The 19,764-nt window shown below is 37.6% G+C and overlaps 1 protein-coding gene across 1 annotated transcript; it reads right to left on the reverse strand.

Annotated features, from left to right (window-relative positions):
- Positions 1 to 1,305: 1,305 nt before the first annotated feature.
- Positions 1,306 to 19,745, reverse strand: LOC106024425 (sterile alpha motif domain-containing protein 9). The gene is made up of 6 exons (XM_034293626.1): positions 19,261 to 19,745; positions 12,697 to 12,809; positions 12,048 to 12,165; positions 9,698 to 10,382; positions 7,085 to 7,361; positions 1,306 to 6,907 (listed from the first exon to the last, which is right to left on the reverse strand). Exons 4-6 carry the CDS (start codon positions 10,352 to 10,354, stop codon positions 3,273 to 3,275), a joined length of 4,569 nt encoding a protein of 1,522 aa, XP_034149517.1. The 5' UTR covers positions 10,355 to 10,382; positions 12,048 to 12,165; positions 12,697 to 12,809; positions 19,261 to 19,745; the 3' UTR covers positions 1,306 to 3,272.
- Between the last annotated feature and the right edge of the window lie 19 nt (positions 19,746 to 19,764).

The raw sequence follows: 19,764 nt of genomic DNA on the forward strand, positions 1-19,764 counted from the left end.
TCCCACTGAATATTAAGTTATTGCCACTGATCTTTGCTATTGGTCAATTAAAACGGGGGTTCCTGAATATTAAGTTACGCCTACTGATGTTCACCATTGGTCAATTTGGGGACATCCTGGTTAGATTTTTTTAGTCTATGTTTGACACGGTTCGTCGTTAGGTGTCACGTATGGGTATGACCTCATTACGATGAGTGTACTATTGGAGGAAGAATAGTTAACTAACGTTGCAACTTTATCTCAGAGTCCTTGGGATTTCATTCAATATCTTGTGTCAAGATATAACACTAGGTTCAAGCGGTTCAAGCATAGATATAGTAAACAAAAGTGTATTTGCTTTGACTATTTTTTTCCAAGATAATTTGCAGAGACTGAAATTAAATGTAATTGTATTTTGTTTCAGGATAAAAATTGTTCGATAACATACAACTGGAATATATTTATTTGAAGACTGAGGTGCCACTAAAAATAGTTTTAAATGTTTTGGTTACAGTCAAGAATGAGACACTGGTGATTTAGAAAGCTACTAAATCCTAAGTAGATTTTCTATTGAAATCAAATGTTGTAAAAGTGTGCCAGGCATTTATAGAATACATAAGACATTTTTTGATGTGTATATGTAAATCAATAAGTTATTGATTTTCAAAGCTGTAAATGGCTATTGGTGAATGTCTGTTGAATGTGTGAATATAAAACCAATTTTACTTCTTTCATGTTAAGGTATCTTTACAATTACAGCAAATATGATTCCACCTATGATAAGGATGTTGTAAGAAGAAAAAAAACTATATTCATAGTGGCTTCATTTTCTACTTCGCTGGTTTGAATAATCAACCAGACTCATAGACACATTGTTCCGTATTAACTTCATATCTTCTACATATATAAAAGACCAATCAATGAAAATAAAAATATCTGAATTAGACTGTCGGTGCAAACGCAGCCAGTTTTACCTTTCCCAGAATTAGCTGCCTATTTTCATTGTTTTCATGCAACCAGTCTTTAGTTCAGAGAGTTATACAATAGTAGCTACGTTTTTGCATCATCAGCGACGTCGTCCTTAGGATGGAGGGTAATCCTTTATATATGTATATCCTCTAAAAAAAAAAAACATGTCATCGTGAAATAGTAAACATGCTGTACCATCTGAATACTTCTCATGAGCTATTGAAGATCTATCAGAATGTGTTTTTATTTTACTTTTGTTTTTTGTAGCAGTGAAATCCCACTGAAACCAAGATAACAATCCGGAGCGCTTCCCACTTCATAAAAATTATTGGTGCATAATAAACTGGCCACTGAGTGTATAATTGTACATGTAACATTTATTTTTTGGAATAACATTAGTTACAACCTTCAAATTTATTATGGTCCATATTCATTTTTTACTGAACATGCAGTTCAATAACAGCATCTTGAATGGAAAAATATGTAACTTTATTAATGTTAATAATTATGCTGTAAAATCTTTTTCTGTATATGTTGAATGTATTGCCCTATCAATACAATATGTTAGTTATATACAGTTGGAAACAAAATGAATGAAAAAGCTGCACACTAAACTCAAATGCATATTAAAAAAAAATTAATAAGACCAACATTTCGACAGACACGCTGTCTTCATCAGGGTATGTTATAAACAGTTGTCATCCGTAATTTATCATTATCATACATTACCATTACCTTACAAATTACTAACATTTTACAACACGTCAATATCTGGCAATGGAGATATTTTTTAATTAACTACTGTGTTCAGTATATACAGTCTGTGTTTAACAAATTGCTGTAAGTCATTTTTTATTTTTGTCACATAGCTTGCACAACCCATCAATGTACACAATGCTACAGTACTCAAAAAGTCACACCAATATTCACACCTAAATTCACAAAAGTCACACCGATTTTTACACCTAAATTCACAAAAATCACACATATTTTCCTGTATTCTGGAAATCCGGAGTACTCCAATTGTCTTGACAGTCCATCTTCATTGTAGCATATAACATTCCTGGTATCTTGCATGATATAATCATTTATCCCCTAATTTCTATCATCTCTTTGGATGTTTCTTCAACTACAAGAGACTCTAACCCAGATAGTCACTCAGATAAAACCCAGATAGTCATCTATTTCATTGTCATTGTAAGAGTAAACAAAAAATCACATAAAAATCAAACAGTCTGAATAAAGAAGTTAGTCCCATTATTGCTTTTGTAAATACAGAATATCTTTACCTGTATAACTGGACTTGTTGACTGTGATATGATCACAGTCATGTTATAAGTATCAGTGTCTTAATAAAATATGCTCATTATATATGCAATAATTGCACAGTTGTTCAGTCATTTATAATTAATTACCATTAAAAATAAGTAAGTTTTATAACATATACAAGATTTGGTCAATGGAGATATTTTTAATGAACTGCAGTGTTCAGTATATACAGTCTTGCTTGCAGCATAAAGAAAACATGTCATATTTGTTTAACTTGGCACACAGTACTTCCTTATTTTCTATTTTCAGAATGACTTACTACACATGACATTCATTTTCCAGAATTTCTGGTTTTCATTACAGCATTTACATTCCTGGTTTCTCTCAAAAAATTATGTAAACATCCATAATGATAGGAAAACAATTAAACAATCCACAGCCTCTAACAAATTTTACCCATGATTAAGAGTAAAACATCCATCTTCCTTGTTGTCTATGTATCAGTTTAAGTGTCTTGACGGAAGTGTCTTGATTAGACACAGTTATTCAGTTACGGTGTGTCAGCTCACCACTTCAAGGTATTTCTTGCCCTTAAGCTCACACAGGTCAGGTACAATCTTCTATGCAGAAAAAATGTGTTGTGACAAGTGGTTCCTTCATTTGAGTTGGTTTGTTCTCTGTATTCAATTTTCATGTCAGTTTTGTTTCCATCTGGTGTCTGGTTAACAATCACTACCCTAACATATTGTCTTCTTTTGCATGTGTTCTCTGCACATCTCCATGTGACCTTTTGGTAACTGTTCTAGGACTTCTTCCTGTGAAGTTACAGTTACAGACCACTGATTAGTCCATCCAGGTCCAACAGTTGTGCCATTCTCTAAGGTCAGTATTTTTGGATGAAACTATTTACAATTTGGTTGTCCCATGGAAGCATGGAAGTCAGGAAGCTAAGAGTTCAATAATTCATTAAAGTGTCACATTTATTAGATCGGTTCATCCTTACTTCCCCCAGTGTCCTAAATTATGGGGGGGTGTCTCATTGCCTATTGAATGTTTCAGCAGTTCACTGGTGAAACTGGTTCATTTTCATACCTGATATTGTATGCAAGTGGTCCATCTATGGCAAATCCTAAGAAGAAGGACACGTTTTCTGCACTGTAACCACTTCTTATTGCTCCTATATAGGCTGGACGCACTGGGATTTTAAGTTGGCCATACTTTGCATATAGTTCTGATTGCTCTACTGTTCCATTGACCCTATAGAGACGGTCAATAATTTCCTTCTCCTTAAATATGTTTCCACTCCGCCAAAGTTGGGCTAAGTCAGACCGTTGTAAGCCGGCAAAACACTCATCAAGTTTGGGTTTAGTTACAAGTCTTTGTAATCCTTTCTTTGGACCCAAATAGAAGTGAGTGATGGTGCTGCTCCTCCTGAACAAATAGGGCAGTCCCTTGCGGCATGCTTTTCGAAGTGAGTTCACATACGTCTTTATATCGGTGTCCTCTGTATTTGACCTTGGCCAAAGCAACAGCATTGCAAGGTAGTATGGTTCTGGGAACGGACTTTGAACCCCGATGTCTTGCAAGGTTTTCATGAGAATATCGCTGAGCTCCTCAAGCTTCTTTACGTGTTTAGATTTTGGATATAGTGTGTGGAGAATTATACTTGCCAAAATGAAATTGGTTTCTTCTTTTCTAATTTGGACAGAATTATTGTGCAAGAATGTGTAGGACTCTGTGATTTTGTTCATCTCCTCTGCCGTGTTGCCAATTTTTTCAAGAGTTCCTAGATGCAACTTAGCAAGGATCCCTGCGAAAGTGTCTGCATTACTTTCCTCAAGAAATTTCCTGTGGTTTTCAATATCCATGTTTAACTTGAGTTCAGGTTTGCTTGCTCGTTCTTTTGATATTTCCTCTGGTAAAGAGCAAACAAGTGATACGTACCTGGTGAAATGCTGTGAGATTTTCCTCTGATTCAGTGCTTCCTCCTTTTCTGTATTGTTTCCTTTTACGTATGTGAAATAACCATTGAAAAATTCAAAGACTTTCTTGACTTGAGGTTTCAAAGCAAGGAGAAATGTTGAATGTTCTTCAATAACTTCAACATATTTACTGTGGATGTCATTTTCTTCTTTAGGCACATGTGTGATGGGTATTGTTCCTTTTAGAAAGCTCTGCATGTACATCTTTTTAACTGGATCAGTAACTTCAAAAAATGGCAGTTTGCCTATCATTTCAAAGACAGTCAGTGTAGTTTCCATCTCTCCTATATAACCAGAGGTGTTACAGGGTGTTTTTGTGAGATTTTCATCAGTTTCATCTTCTGTTTCATTGTTCATGGCCAGGTTTTGAGCCTTCTGAAAAGCCTTGATGGCATTTTGTGCTATTTTGAGGTTAGTCTCAAAGTCGTCTGGCCTGGGTGGAGCCTTTTGTTTTTCAATATTATGTTTAAGATTACTTTTGTGAACCTGTCCAACTGTATCAGCTGTGTAGGAGTTTTCTGTTACTCTCTTGGCCTTTTCTGCCCATTGCAATGCCTGGGGAAAATCTTGCTCATAGAGGTAAAGATACCTTGAAAGAGCTTGAGGAATAGATGCCCTTTTAACAAACCGAGAAGAGGCTTTCACAAAGATATCTGTAATTGTTTGTCCTCCCTCTTGGCTGTGAATTATTTCTATCAATGGAGAGAAATATGTCAGTCCCACTTTTTTGCGCTGCCTTTCAACCAGCATGCGATGAATAGATTGCATGAGGGCATCTTTTACTGCACTGGTCTTAAACAATAAATCACAGTGCAGCATGTCCAAAGTAATTCCACTCCGCTTAATTTTGTAATTTCTGTCCAACTCTTCAAGACAAGCAGAGGCTATATCATGATGAAGGATTCGAATTCCTTTGTATCCTCCACGTTCTTCAATATTCACTTTTCGTAGCAAATTTGAGTATGGCTCCATTTTGTCAAGTACAAGTACTTGTTCCCAGAAAGTTTTTCTCAGACCTTTCAGACCTAAAAAATCCTCACAGAGAGACATAGAGATGTCTGATTCAGCATCATATGAATTCAACAATGCTAAGAATGCAAGGAGTTGAGCTTTCTTTGTTCTCATGTCAAAGTCCTTCAGAGTGTTGCCCACAACATCAGCTATGTATTTCTGGTCAAAGTTACTCTTCATAATCATGAAACTGTAGAAGTTTTCAGGTTTTTCATGATTTTCTTTAAGTTCCACTAGTTTTTCCTCAAAATCATCTTGCTCATTTTGTGTCAATTTTGCAGTGATGTACTGTTTGTTTGTTGGGCAGTGTTTGTACTGGTCCTCGGGATTATGGCAACGGACACAACTCATAATAAGGACTTTTGAGTTTGATGAATCTTCCACTGTTCTGCTTGTATTTTCTTCATCCATAGCTTGTCGGATGCAGTGTTGGAGAGTTTGTGTGCTCTCTTCCTTTGAGTCATCTACTAACAGTAGAACTGGTGTACATTTCTTGCTCCCAAGTCTCATTAGGTGTTTCACTTGAACAGCCACTACAGATTCTGGTAATGTATGGTCCTTCAACACAGCACATCTGAAATCTCTGCGTAAATCCCACATCACATGCATGGCTAATGTTGTGGCCCCGCAACCTGGGTGGTGAAACAAATTCAGCAAAGTACATGTGGATTTAGAATCTGGAGATTTAATTATAGTTTGTTTTAGATTGTCATATTTTTCCCTTCGAATGAAAGGCTTCGCTTTGGGTTTTTCACAAAAGTAAAAGTTCCACCAGATGACTTTACCACCTCTGTAGAATTCCTCTTCAACTTTGATTTTGAAGGCCTGAAACTCAGTGCTATGTTCATCATAGACTTTCTCACATTGATTCTGACTCAAAATATCTAGAGCTGTCATACGATCTTCATCCTTTTGTTGGAGAACAACAATACTGCAATCAGAAGATGGAAGGAGTCTTCCAGATAACTGATTGTGTGGTCCAAGTGCCATTATAGTACCATTGACTTCACTCAGCGTTAACTCAAATATTGATTGTCTGGTAATGTCAGACTCACATTTCTCCTTTATCATGTCTTTCCATTTTTCAAATGTGGTCCTAGATTCACAAATACTCACAATATCTTCAACATGTGAGTAGAATGCCAGGAAGGTATCAAAGACAGGATCTCTATTAGTTACAGGTGAGAGAAGAAGAAATATAACAAGAGCTCTTCCATTTGGAAGAACCTCAGGATTGCAAATGAATGAAACCATCTGCTCTATTTCTCTGCGTTTTTCTCTGAACCAGTCTTTGTATTCCAGCTGTCTTCCAGATTCATTGTCAAGGTCATGCCGCCCGTTGCAGAATACCCAGCTGGTCTGCTTATACAGGTTGAGATTTTTTATTACAACATCTTGGTCACCATGGAAATTGGCTGGGGCATGGAGATTTGCCACTCTTGATTTGCTGTATGATCTACATACACCTTCAACTGCAGAGTTAGGATCAAAGTCTAGTACACAGAACAAATTCAGTTTGCTCAAAAACTGGAGATATTCTAGCTGTTCAATAGAACTCTTGTTCATAACAACAACAAATCGATCATAATACTCCAAATTATTTCCTCCACAAGTTAACAAGTTCTTCAATTTATTCCCCTGATTGGTCTCTATCCACAAATCCTTTTTGGCATCCTTTCGTGTCATTGTTTGTAGACCTAAAGAAATAATTACTATTTATTTTGATCATCTTAAAAAACATTAATGGTGGACATATTTCTGAGAAACATAATGAGGTTTCAACCTAAACACACTGGATCAAATTAAGATCCAATTTCAATTTGTTTTGATCAAGATTATGAGATCAATTTGAATTATATTTAAATCATTCTTACCCATATCACTTCTGAGGCGGCTGGCCAGTGCATTTTCTTGGAGTCTACCTAGAATCTCAAGTGTGACATTTAATGCATCTTCCTTCCCATAGTGCTTTATCATCAAGTCTGCAATATCTGTACGGCACTTGTGGTCTTCCAAGTGACTTTGTGCAATTGGTTTATATGTCTTCACTTTTGAGTCTTTTAGACAAGATTTAAATCTTTTGAACTCTTTCTGCTGTAAGTCGTCAAGTGTGTTCTGGAGTAAGGTGAGTGAACTCGGCATGCTTAAGATCTGTTGAAATTAAAGGGGGTACATTTGTAATGATTCTTTTAGGCCTAAAAGGCAATTGCTAAGACTCCATTGACTCTGTGGAGAAAATTCCAAGAATTGTCCATACAAGTAACTTCACAAGATTGTCATATGTAGTGCCTTCGTAAAAATATTCAGACCCCTTCACTTTCTCTACATTTAGTTGTGTTATGTTATAGACTGAATTTTGGGGCCTAATAGTTTGATTTTGGTTGCATCAGTCTAGAGAATCTTTTTTGTCATGCTTTTAGAGTCCTTCTGTTGGCATGTCATATGCCTTTCACTCAGGAGTGGGTTCCATCTAGCCACTCTGCCATAAAGGCCTGATTGATGGTGAGTTCCAGAGATATTTGTCCTTCCGGCAGGTTCTACAATCTCTGCAGAGAAACTCTATTGCTTTATTACAGTGGCCACTGGGCTCTTGGTCACCTCCCCGACCAAGTTACCTGGCACTTCTTGCCGGGTAACTTAGTTTGGCCAGATGGTCAGCCCAAGGAAGAGTCTTGGTTCCAAACTCCTTCCCATTCACAATGATGGAACCAACTGTGCTCCGGGAAAATGTCATGCTTTAGCATTTTTTATTACTTTCCACAGATCAATGGGTCAAACCAATCCTATTTGTGAGGTTTCTAGAGAGCTCATTGGACTTAATCGCTTTGTTGTTGGTCAGACCTGCACTATGAAGTGTGGGACCTTATATGCCTTTCTTTTTAAAACATTTTATTGAACAGACGATGACAGGTACATTGTGACGATGATAGGTACAGTAGAGGTAATAACATGGCTAGTGTTCACATTTCAGCTTTTCCTCCTGTACCCCCCAAAACAGATTTGTTTTGAGAAATACATTGTTATAGAAACCAACTAATCAGGAACCCTCTGCAGTTTCAATCTGTCATCGGCCCAGGCAGTTTTTCCAACATCCTTCAAGACTGCAACCATTGTGCCAGTGCCGAAACAGTCTGCAATTACTTCCAACATGTTTCACTTACCCCCACAATCATGAAGTGCTTTGAAAGACTAGTTTGGGCCCACCTTAAGTACTGCCTCACCCCAACTCTGGATCCCTACCAGTTTGCCTACCGGTCGAACAAGTCTAAAGAGGATGCCATCTCCACAGCTTTACACTCTGCTCTGACCCACCTGGACAAAACCAACACCAATGTGAGAATGCTATTCATAGACTTCAGCTCATCATTCAACACAGTCATCCCCTCTAGGGCACAACATTGAGTGAACATTTGGGTGAGGGCACAGGGGGCAGCATAACATCTATCACACCCATCATTCACATTGGGATATATCTCAGCCTTGGAAAAGTGAACTCTACGTACAACATTAAATTTAATAAGACTCAGGCAAGCACATGCTGTAGCGCAGGGCTATTCAATTCCGGTCCAAAACATTTATGGCTTTATCCTCTACTATTAATATGGGACTGATTCAGACCTGTGATGCCAGGTGAAGGCAATCAACTAGCAGGTAGAACCAAAAACCAGAAGTGTTTCAGCCCTCCAGGACCAGATTTGAATAGCCCTGCTGCTGCCTTATCCCACCACACCTGAGTAAGCTCATCTCCCAACTGCCACCAACTGAAACTAAAACAGACTCCTTCATCATGGAAGCACACAGTCCTGGAAGCACACAACGCCCCATCGATTCCAAAGGGAGACAGCCGTGTCTATTAGGGTTGGGGGAATGCGTGATTCCTATCAATGGGGCCCAGGGTATCAGTGCCTTTCTAAATCACGTTCAATCAATTGAATTTGCCTCAGCTGGATTTCACTGAAGTTCTAGACATTTCAAGGATAATTTTAGGACAAGATGCATCTGAGCTCAATCTGTAGTGTCATGGCAACGGCTCTGAATACTTATGTACATGGGATATGTCGTTTTTTATTTAACATTCCTAAAACCAAGTTTTAAATTTTTAATTACGGAGCACTGTGTATAGACTGATGGTAAAAAAACATGAAGGGGTCTGAATATTTTCCAAAGTCACTGTAGGTTTCCTGAAGGTCATCAAGACTGATCATTATTTATTGTAGTAAGTATGATTATGGATGTACAATGAAATCTATTCCCGTAACATACAATGCATGACAAGTCACTTAGAATTTTATGTCACAGAGGAAAGGGAGAGAGTGGTTTTTATGTGATTACATGGGGCAGAGAAGCAATTTTAGTTATGTATATGTGTGACGTAATAAATGATGTAACAACTGAGGACGTCATCACGAAGTAGAATTTGTGTGCCTGGGTTTGTATGTTTAACAACAAATAATTATAAAATGCGAGATTCCATTCACAATCCCTACCTTGGACGGTAAAATGTTATCCCCCAGGGCCGATGGATGTTGTGTTGGTTCTTCAATTTTAGGTGGAACTGCTGTGCCAGTTAATTCCCATTTGTTTGGCTGACTTGTTTTTGATACAGTCTGAGGTGGACAGAGATGTTGTTTCAAAGGTGGTTGTCCTTGGTCAACCTTGATACTGGAAGCAGGATGTAAGACAGGCTCTGGTTGATTGTTCAGGTTTTTCAACAAGGTAATTATATTTACAGAAGCACCATGTTTTATCTTTAGATTTACAAGATCCTCCTTTTTAAAGAAAAATAGGCAATCGCCTGATACTTCTTCTTCCAAAAGTAGCTCTGCAGCTTTGTGGTTTGCATTTACTTGCTTTAACCACTGACGAACTTGTTCTTTTGTCCATTTATTGATGTATGTGGGAAACACTGATTTAGGCTGAGATCCACTCCTTAGGTTCTCTACCATGGATATAATTTTAACCGCAGGGCCATGTTTTATTTTCAGATCCAAAAGATCATCCTTTTGGAAATCTTCCAGGTATTCACCAGACACTTCCTCTTCAAGCAGCTTGTCTGCATATATTTGATTAATGTTAACCTGTGTCGTCAACCAGTTATGAACTTCCTCCTTTGTCCATTTTCTCATAGGAATTGCGGAATCCATTGAATCCCTTGTTGTTGGTCAAATATTACTGTAATAGAAAAGAGAAACAAATTGTGGAATTTTGCTTAATGTTGTTGAATTTCTGTTGCATTACTGGCTGCTAAACAACAGCAAAGTCACCAGCCCTGGGCTGTAGACCAGGATATTTTCTCAGACCCAAATGTCTTTCACAGAATGTTTCACACAGTGGAGATGGTTTCATTTAGCGCTGCGTGTTCTGAAAGTCCAACTTCCAACTTACCGTGTGGACTTTACTCACCATTATAACCTCTAGTGGATATAAAAATCTACACACCCTTGTTAAAATGCATAAATCATGTCAGAACTTTTAATGTGACCTATAATGTGAACAATTCAATTGAAAAACAAACTGACATTTTCGAGAGGGAAAATGAAAAATAAAAACCTTACAATAACCTGGTTGCATAAGTTTGCACACCCTCTAATAACTGGGGATGTGGCTGTGTTCAGAATTAACCAGTCCCATTCAAACTCATGTTAAATAGAAGTAATTACACATCTGCCATAATTTAAAGTGACTCTGATTAATCACAAATAAAGTTCAGCTGTTCTAGTAGAATTTTCCTGACATTTTCTTAGTTGCATCTCAGAGCAAAAGCCATGGAGGGAGGGATATCATTGTTGAAAGATATCAGTCAGGAGAAGGGTACAAAATAATTTCCAAAGCATTAAATATACCACGGAACACAGTGAAGACAGTCATCATCAAGTGGAGAAAAAATATGGCACAACAGAGACATTACCAAGAACTGGACATCCCTCCAAAATTGATGAAAAGATGAGAAGCTAACTGGTCAGGGAGGCTTCCAAGAGGCATACAGCAACATTAAAGGAACTGCAGGAATTTCTACCAAGTACTGGCTGTGTGCTACATTTGACAACAATCTCCCACATTTTTCATATGAATTGGCTATGGGTTAGGGTGACAAGATGGAAGCCTTTTCTTACAAACAAAACATCCAAGCCCAGCTGAAGTTTGCAAAAACAAACATCAAATCCCCCAAAAGCATGTGGGAAAATGTGTTATGGTCTGATGAAACCAAGGTTGAACTTTTTGGCCATAATTCCAAAAGGTATGTTTGGTCCTAAAACAACACTGCACATCACCCAAAGAACACCATACCCACAGTGAAGCATGGTGGTGGCAGCATCATGCTTTGGGGCTGTTTTTCTTCAGCTGGAACCAGGGCCTTAGTCAGGGTGGAGGGAATTATGAACAGTTCCAAATACCAGGCAATTTTGGCACAAAAACTTCAGGTGTCCGTTACAAAGCTGAAGATGAAGTTCAACTTTCAGCACGACAATGACCAAAAGCACACATCCAAATCCACAAATGCATGGCCTCACCAGAAGAAGATTAACATTTTGGATTGGCACAGCCAGAGCCCAGACCTGAATCCAATTGAACATCTGTGGGGTGATCTGAAGAGGGCTGTGCACAAGAGATGTCCTAACAATCTGACAGATTTGGAGCGGTCTGGCAAAAAGGGAAGTGTCTACGCATTGACTATGAATTTTCTTTCTGCCCAGTAATGTTGCTTTATTTTCCTTTGAATCCTAGCGCACTAAGTTCACCAGAAAAAAAAACATAATCAGCAACCAGCTTATACCTCAATGAAGAGCTTTGTGGTAATTTCACTAAACAATGCTGTCCGACATTCATTCTACTCACCACATGTTGCTGAGCCAGTTTACGTCACCCAGTGTGAGACTCCTGGTCATTTTCCGTATATGCTGCTACCCGGATTTGAACTCCTTGTTGCAATGATGCTGTTGTACTGTGATAATTCCTTAACAGAATTATTTAACACGAATATGATAAATCAAATTGCTTAATTGTATTTTTCTGCATCTGAATTGACTGATACCAAGTGACAGCTGAATTTAAACACACCAAATGATCAATGGATTCTCTAAACATACAATTTAAAATACATTTGCTGAGTGTGAACTTTAAATACAGAATACTTGTACAAATGGCCGAGGTGTGGTAAATGCTCAAAGAAAGGGCAGATCAGAAAGTGATTCTGTTTTTAGCCTGGGATTGGATAATAATTTTCATTAATGCAAAACACTTCCCAGATAGAATGTTCACTCTAGAGAATCAATGCTCAATGTCCTTGTATGTGTAACCGTGGTTAGTTAAACCCCAGGTTATTTCTAATTTGTTCTAAGAATTTAGCTGCATATTGTGTTTTTGTTCTAAATGTCTCCATATTTTAAAATTATAAATGTATTATTATTTTCCATGAGAAGAAAGCACCAAAAGTAGTTTATCCTAAGATTAAGTTAAATTATAACTTGTATATGTGTTACTGTACCTTTAATTTAACAGGCAGTTGTTAGGTGTTTTTTCCAGCGTGCAAAAACCGATAGTAGTGTTCATCTTATCTGGGTACCAATCTCTGCGCATTCCCCTCGACTGATGAGTGATCTGTGTAGATGAGAAAAGTAGGTCAGAAGTCAGAAAACTGACAAATAAGTTCAACACGGATGTAGGAGAGGCGATTGGTGGAGTGACAGCTAGCTCAATTTGCGGCATCGGCAGCTTGCAGTGGCATTTCCGGTGGCAGGTTGAGATGCCACGGCATCTTCCCCGTTAGCAGTGGCATTTCCGGTGGCAGGTTGAGTTAACAGCGGCATTTTTAGTGGCATTTATAGTGGCATGTTGAGTTCGCAGTGGCATTTTTAGTGGCATGTTGAGTTAGTAGTGGCATTTTTAGTGGCAGGTTGAGATGCCAACGATTTTTCCTGAGATGCCACGGCATCTTTCGCCGTTTATATGGTATTTCTGGTGGCAGCCTGAGATGCCACAAATTTACTAGACCGATTATGGGGTAGAACGGTGGCAAACAAGGGCTGTGTCCGAAATCACCCACTGCTCAACATATACAACCAAACCAGTAGCATGTCGTACTGTAGAGGAAAGAGCATATCCAACTGCAACTGCTGGTGTTTGTAGCATTTGCTAGTGAGATACCTTATAGTTTATAATTGTTAACATTTGCCAATATTACACTTGGTAGCATTTCCATGACCCTATTTCTTCATTTTTTTCAACGTTTCTTTGATTATTTATAATATTTTATTTGTATTACAGTCTGTTATGGCTGGTAAAAACTGAATCAACTTCTAAAAATACTTTTATATTATACTATTATAGGATCTGGAGAAAAACCTGCTAAGTGGGCATGTTCTGTCTAACAAAATGTATCTGTGGAAACACAAAGGATTTGATCCTCTCCTCAGAAAACATTACAGCAAACATGTGACTTTATTCAATGACATGAAGGTATGTAGACTGTTGTCTTTTGGTCTTATTTGTGGACACAACTCCTGGTCTTCAATCGCAATCACAATAGTATGTGACTGGAACATACATTGAAGTCACGGATCTTTACAGATATATTCCATATCACAATGAAAATGTTTAGCATATTAACTATTTGTATTTGAAAGACCAAATTTATAAGAACCTTATATAAGGACAACATGACGAAGAAAGCTATAGTAACCGAGCACATTAACTATTTTGATTTTGAAACTAATATCCTGTCATTTTTGGGAAGGAAACCTTTTTAGTCAGATGAAAGCTGGTTATACAGGGAAGGATTGACATTACTTTTCAGGCAGAGGAGGGGGAACGGGAGTAATGGATAATTAAAATGTTGCCTTGACTGTGCAACATTTTACAATTTTCTTTGTTAACCCTTCTTAATATCCCCTGTCAAATTTTTTTCATGCTTTTTACTTACTTAATACCACAGACAGACGAGGTTTATCCAGAGACTGGAAAAAATACTGATAGTACCTGGAACTGTAGTTGAGAAGCAGCTATTCATAACAGAGGTCATTTTGCCAGAGGTAAAATAATGAGGATATGTAATGTTTACAAATAATACAACTACATTTACAGGAAAACTAATTACTGAGTAAGTTATGCCATACAACAAGTGTCACTCGATTTTGGATAATTTGGAGAACATCATTTCCAGAATACATACCACAAACAAGAAAAATAGAATCATGGACTTTCTGCTAATAGTTGTTAAAATCCAAACTGAAGTACTTGAGTATGACTATTAATTTTAGTGAGTACATAAATGTACAGTATACAAGACGAAATACTTTAATGGGTTTGAAGCTGATAATTTCTGACATGCTTATTATTAAAAATAATTTTATTTTTTGTTACATGTGTCGTTACCAGGCAGAATCTGTGCTTCTAACCACCACACCTTCAAAGAAAAAGAAAGGGTAGGCTACAGGATGTTCTTTCCGATGTTGGTGTGCAATTCGATATGAAACATCACTTAATGCATTAGGCTTGCTGTGGCATATTAGCAGGTGATGTTTTACATAAATCACATTTACAGATGATTTCCTTTTTCCCCAGAGCTGCAAGAAATGAAACAGAGACCACCGCTGATGAAACCGAGACCACCGAAGAGGTAAAACCATTTGTCAACTCCTACCCAAAACCATTTCCCACAAAAATGTATTTAACTCAGGACAGTTATCTTGTCAAAATAGACATTCTGTAATATATTTAAGTGTGTATGTGTTGCAGTCAGAGAGACAAGTGTTGTCAGTTGCTTGACCATACAATACAGCATTGCTTACTGTGACAGGAAGCTTTTTTGTTTTGTTTGATGTGTATTGAAGATGCTCTGGATACAGATTAGTTGCATTAAAATGTATTCTGTTTTTTAATTACATGTACAAATAAGACAATTTTGAATATATACTGACATTTAGTTTGGAAGGTTTTAGATGGAACCCACAGTGTTAATAAATACAGCATTTGTTGGTAGAATTTATTTTAAGATTTCATTCAGGTACTGTAAATGCTCTATAAGTCTTAATTCTTCACTTGGGAAAAACATAAATTATCAATAACAGACTTTTTTTTTACTGCAGGAAAACCTTCTGATCCTACATAGCCTGGCTGCAGCTGACGGGTGCAATCAGGCAACATTCAGTGGAAGACTGAAACTCCCTGCTGTCCTTTCAATGGACAGAGAAGAAAGAAAAGAGGCCATCCAGGAGATGGACACCTGGGATGGGGAACTGGATCAGGATTCTCCAGCAGAACTCTTTACATTCGTTTTTGGAAAAAAAAAAAGACTACGACAACTTCAATGAACAATGTGTGGATTCAATTTTTTTAGACTGTTTACAAGATTTGAAAAACAGTGATTGTTTAAATATTTTTTGTGTGTTAAATTAAAGAGTTTGTTCCTAAATACAGCCTAGTAATTCATACCAAGACCTTTGCACATGGTTTTACATTAGAGTCCTGTGATGCACAGATACGTATAAATATCACCTAGTATAGTAAGCTATAAATGTTGAGGGTGTTTAGTGAATAATTTTGGATAGGTCAACTGTTATAAAATCTTGTTTAATTTACAATCAGAAAGGGACAGCTGCAACAGGGGGCAAGTGGCAATTGCCACAAACATTGGCAGGTGCTTTGCCAAGTGTAAGCCTATAGCCAAAATATTGTTCCAGTAATGTATAATCATTCTTTAAACTGCAGTCTTTTATTTGAGTGAGTAAAGTATTTTGTCATTGCATTTTAAATTAAAAAATAAACATAGGCTACCACCAATTTATTTCCTTAGCACTGCAACATAACAGACTGTAATACAAATAAGATATTATAAATAATCAAAGACAGGTTGAAAAAAATGAAGAAATAGGGTCATGGAAATGCTACCAAGTGTAATATTGGATAATGTTAACAATTATAAACTATAAGGTATCTCACTAGCAAATGCTACAAACACCAGCAGTTGCAGTCGGATATGCTCTTTCCTCTACAGTACGACATGCTACTGGTTTGGTTGTATATGTTGAGCAGTGGGTGATTTCGGACACAGCCCTTGTTTGCCACCGTTCTACCCCATAATCAGTCTAGTAAATTTGTGGCATCTCAGGCTGCCACCAGAAATACCATATAAACGGCGAAAGATGCCGTGGCATCTCAGGAAAAATCGTTGGCATCTAAACCTGCCACCGGCATCTCAACATGCCACTAAAAATGCCACTGTTAACACAACCTGCCACTATAAATGCCACTGCTAACGAGAAGATGCCGTGGCATCTCAACATGCCACTAAAAATGCCGCTGTTAACTCAACCTGCCACCGGAAATGCCACGGGGAAGATGCCGTGGTATCTCAACCTGCCACCGGAAATGCCACTGCGAGCTGCCGATGCCGCAAATTGAGCTAGCCCCTGCTGGGATTGGTGAGCTGCGACTTCAAGTAGGATTCCGTAGAACTGGTTAGAGTTATAAACAATTGATTTCCCGGCGAGTAGTGATCGCCATGCTACATTAGCATGCTAACTCGCTAGCAAAGTGTTACACGCTGTTTAAAAAGTAAAGATGAGCCTATACTCTCACTAAAACCAGTCGGGATAAGCTTTAATGTCTGAAGCCTGTGTTATGTGCTTTATGAATCTTGTGTTGTTATTCAAATTATTACTTTGTGTGAAATGCTTGATAACTGCTTGGTGCAGGCTAATTAGGTATTGAGCTAGTGTTAGGCCAGCAGAAATGTCATGCAGCTAAACTTATGAGTGTGTTTAATTCTTTGGGTGATGTAAAATTTAAGTAAATAGGTTACAGTATAAACTGTATATTAAGGAAACACTTTTTTGAAATGTTTATGTGAATTCATGTTATGTATACTGTGAGTTATGATGCTTATTAAGAATTAATGTAAAACGAAGTAAAATGGGCAATGTAGAGCAGTACATTTATTTAAGTATATCTAAAAGGACCTTATGTGGATTAGATTAATAATTATCTTGCCTGGCTGTCTAGGCTGTTTTTTTTTTAGAACCCTTCAATTGGGTCCTCAGTCCTTGGTTCCTCCACCATCTTCTGCTGTCATCCATCTGCATCTCCATCCTGGTTGCTACTCACCTTCGGAAAAGGGATCATCCACGTCCACATATCTTTACCATTGCAATACTCACCTTGGACATTCACTGTGGAAGAGGGTGGTGGGCTTTGAGCGCACTCATATTTTCCCTCACTCTTTTATTTTTTATTTCATTTTATTCATTTGAACTTTCGGGACAATCTCTTTTTTCATGCCTGAGATCTCAGAGGCTTTTTATTTTATTTTGGTCCAAAATATAAAGATCAACAAAGTTACTTAATAACTGTGGATTGTGAATCCAAATTTGAGTTGATGATATAGATACTGAAGTATTATAGTGCGGTATATACTTTAATTGTTGAGACACTGCGTTGTGAAGGATTTATGATTTACTGAGCTCAATATACTTCCCTTAAAATAGTTAGTCTGTTGTTGTGTGTATTATTTGGGGTAGATATCACAGTTTTAAATCAACAATAAGGGAGGTGAAGCTCAGCAGTCTCCTCATCGAATCTAGAATTAAAGTCAACCCTCATTTTCCTATTTGATATTTAGCACTAGTCTTCAGGTGACAGGTGCAGGTAGGGGTTACATATGTCTTACGATTTTCAAGGTGTTAACACCATTAAATATAATGTAAACCTACTAACACAAATGTACTGTATTTTATTTGTTTTTGTTAATTTACTGTGGGCCTATATGATTAAATAATTGTTCACTGTCTGTTATCTACTCATAATAATAGATCTGTGACGGTGCGATGATGGACAGCTCCGTCATCTCCTGCACTTCCCGGATTCCCGTTGCACATTAACTCATCCCGGACTCCTTCATTTGTCTTGTCTCCAATTGTCGCTCACACCAGGTCCCAATCAAGTGGTCCCAATGTATGTGGTGAGTGTTCCGTTTTGGTTTCTACTTTTGGTTTCCGTGCTCAGTGTTCATTTACATTAAACATACAACATCGACTGCCACTTTGCCTGCACCTTGTTCCTTTCCGCTCCACCACTACGCAACTCATGACAAGATCCATATTTCTACACCTTTACCTAGAATTCCTAGTCTCCAATAGTAGTTACAAAATAATGATATTATTTTGCTCGGTTTGTGAGAAATCAGTTTGCTCTTTTAAAGTACAATGGCAGCTCACACTATATAAACAAACCCAATTGGTTGATGCAGGCACTGTTATGCCATTTTTTGTAGCTTGGGCCAAACTAAAGACGCTTACAGAAGTGTTTTGCTTATACCAGTGTTCCAGTGTAACATTATTTATTGCAGTTCACATTATTCTGAAATTTGTCACAGATTTTGATCAGGTACTGAAGCAGTCGTAGTTCTCTGTCATGAACACACATTATTTCAGTCTTTCTGTCTCAGCCAAATGTCTTCTGCTTTGTAATTCTTGAGTTGATATTTAATGCGACAGTTTAATTTTATTCGGTCATTATAATGTTGATATACATTATTTTGTGTATTGCATTAAAGAAATCCATTACACCTTTGGATACTGTGGCGTTTTACTAATAGTGACTCATGTGCATCGAATGTGTTTGTAGTCAAGATTTGCCCAACAGAACTCAAGGATTGGTTCTTCTAAAAATCCCATACATATACTGTAGATGTTAATCGTAGATGGATGTGGGCTAACAGAATATATACAATGTTATCTAGTTTGTAGTAATGAATAACACCCATTTCAGCTATGTACAGCACTGCTATCCAATTGTATCCTGGTCTTTAGACTATTTCCGTATAACACAATGTCCAATGAGTCACATTATCTGACAAGCAGTGGATTGCTGTTCTTGTGTTTTGCCCAGTGAAAGGAATTGAAGCCACCAGTCAGCAATACTGGCACTCCAAATAGGAGCAGTCTTTATGGAAATAATGTATTTCACATGAATGTTTCAAGGACAGAATTAGGTGAATATTTGAAGCAGAGTAACCATAGCAATCATAAAAATTTTAAGGGAGAACGTTACTTACCTACACATACATTAAAGTATGGGTAGAAGCACACACGGCAGAGATTTCATACAAATTAATTTCCACAACTTAATATTAAACAGATGCAAACACAACAGAATATAGAACCCAAATGGCTGCAGGGTGGCTTCAATACCACGCCCCAATGAGTCACATCCGTTTTACAGAATTGACATCTAGTGTTTAGTGATCACCAGTTATTTACCTTATTTGGGCATAGGCGATCCTCATGACAATGGCATTCAAGCTGAGGACACTTCTAACAATAAAAATACCAACAGAATAAGGATCACCAGGTGGGGTGTGGACCTTAATATCCACACCTTTAGTGGTACACGCATTTCAGGCATAGTACTAGGCCGTATGAGTTAAGCATTTATCAAAACCAGTACGTGCACCAAAGTACAAGAGTCACATTACACAAATATGGATTACAATTAGAAGAGAGTTAATTTCAAAGAACACAAAGCTCTTGTTGGGGATAACTGACCCAAGTCATAAATA

This window comes from Esox lucius, chromosome 8, assembly GCF_011004845.1.
Source record: "Esox lucius isolate fEsoLuc1 chromosome 8, fEsoLuc1.pri, whole genome shotgun sequence".
NCBI classification, from domain to species: Eukaryota; Metazoa; Chordata; class Actinopteri; order Esociformes; family Esocidae; genus Esox; species Esox lucius.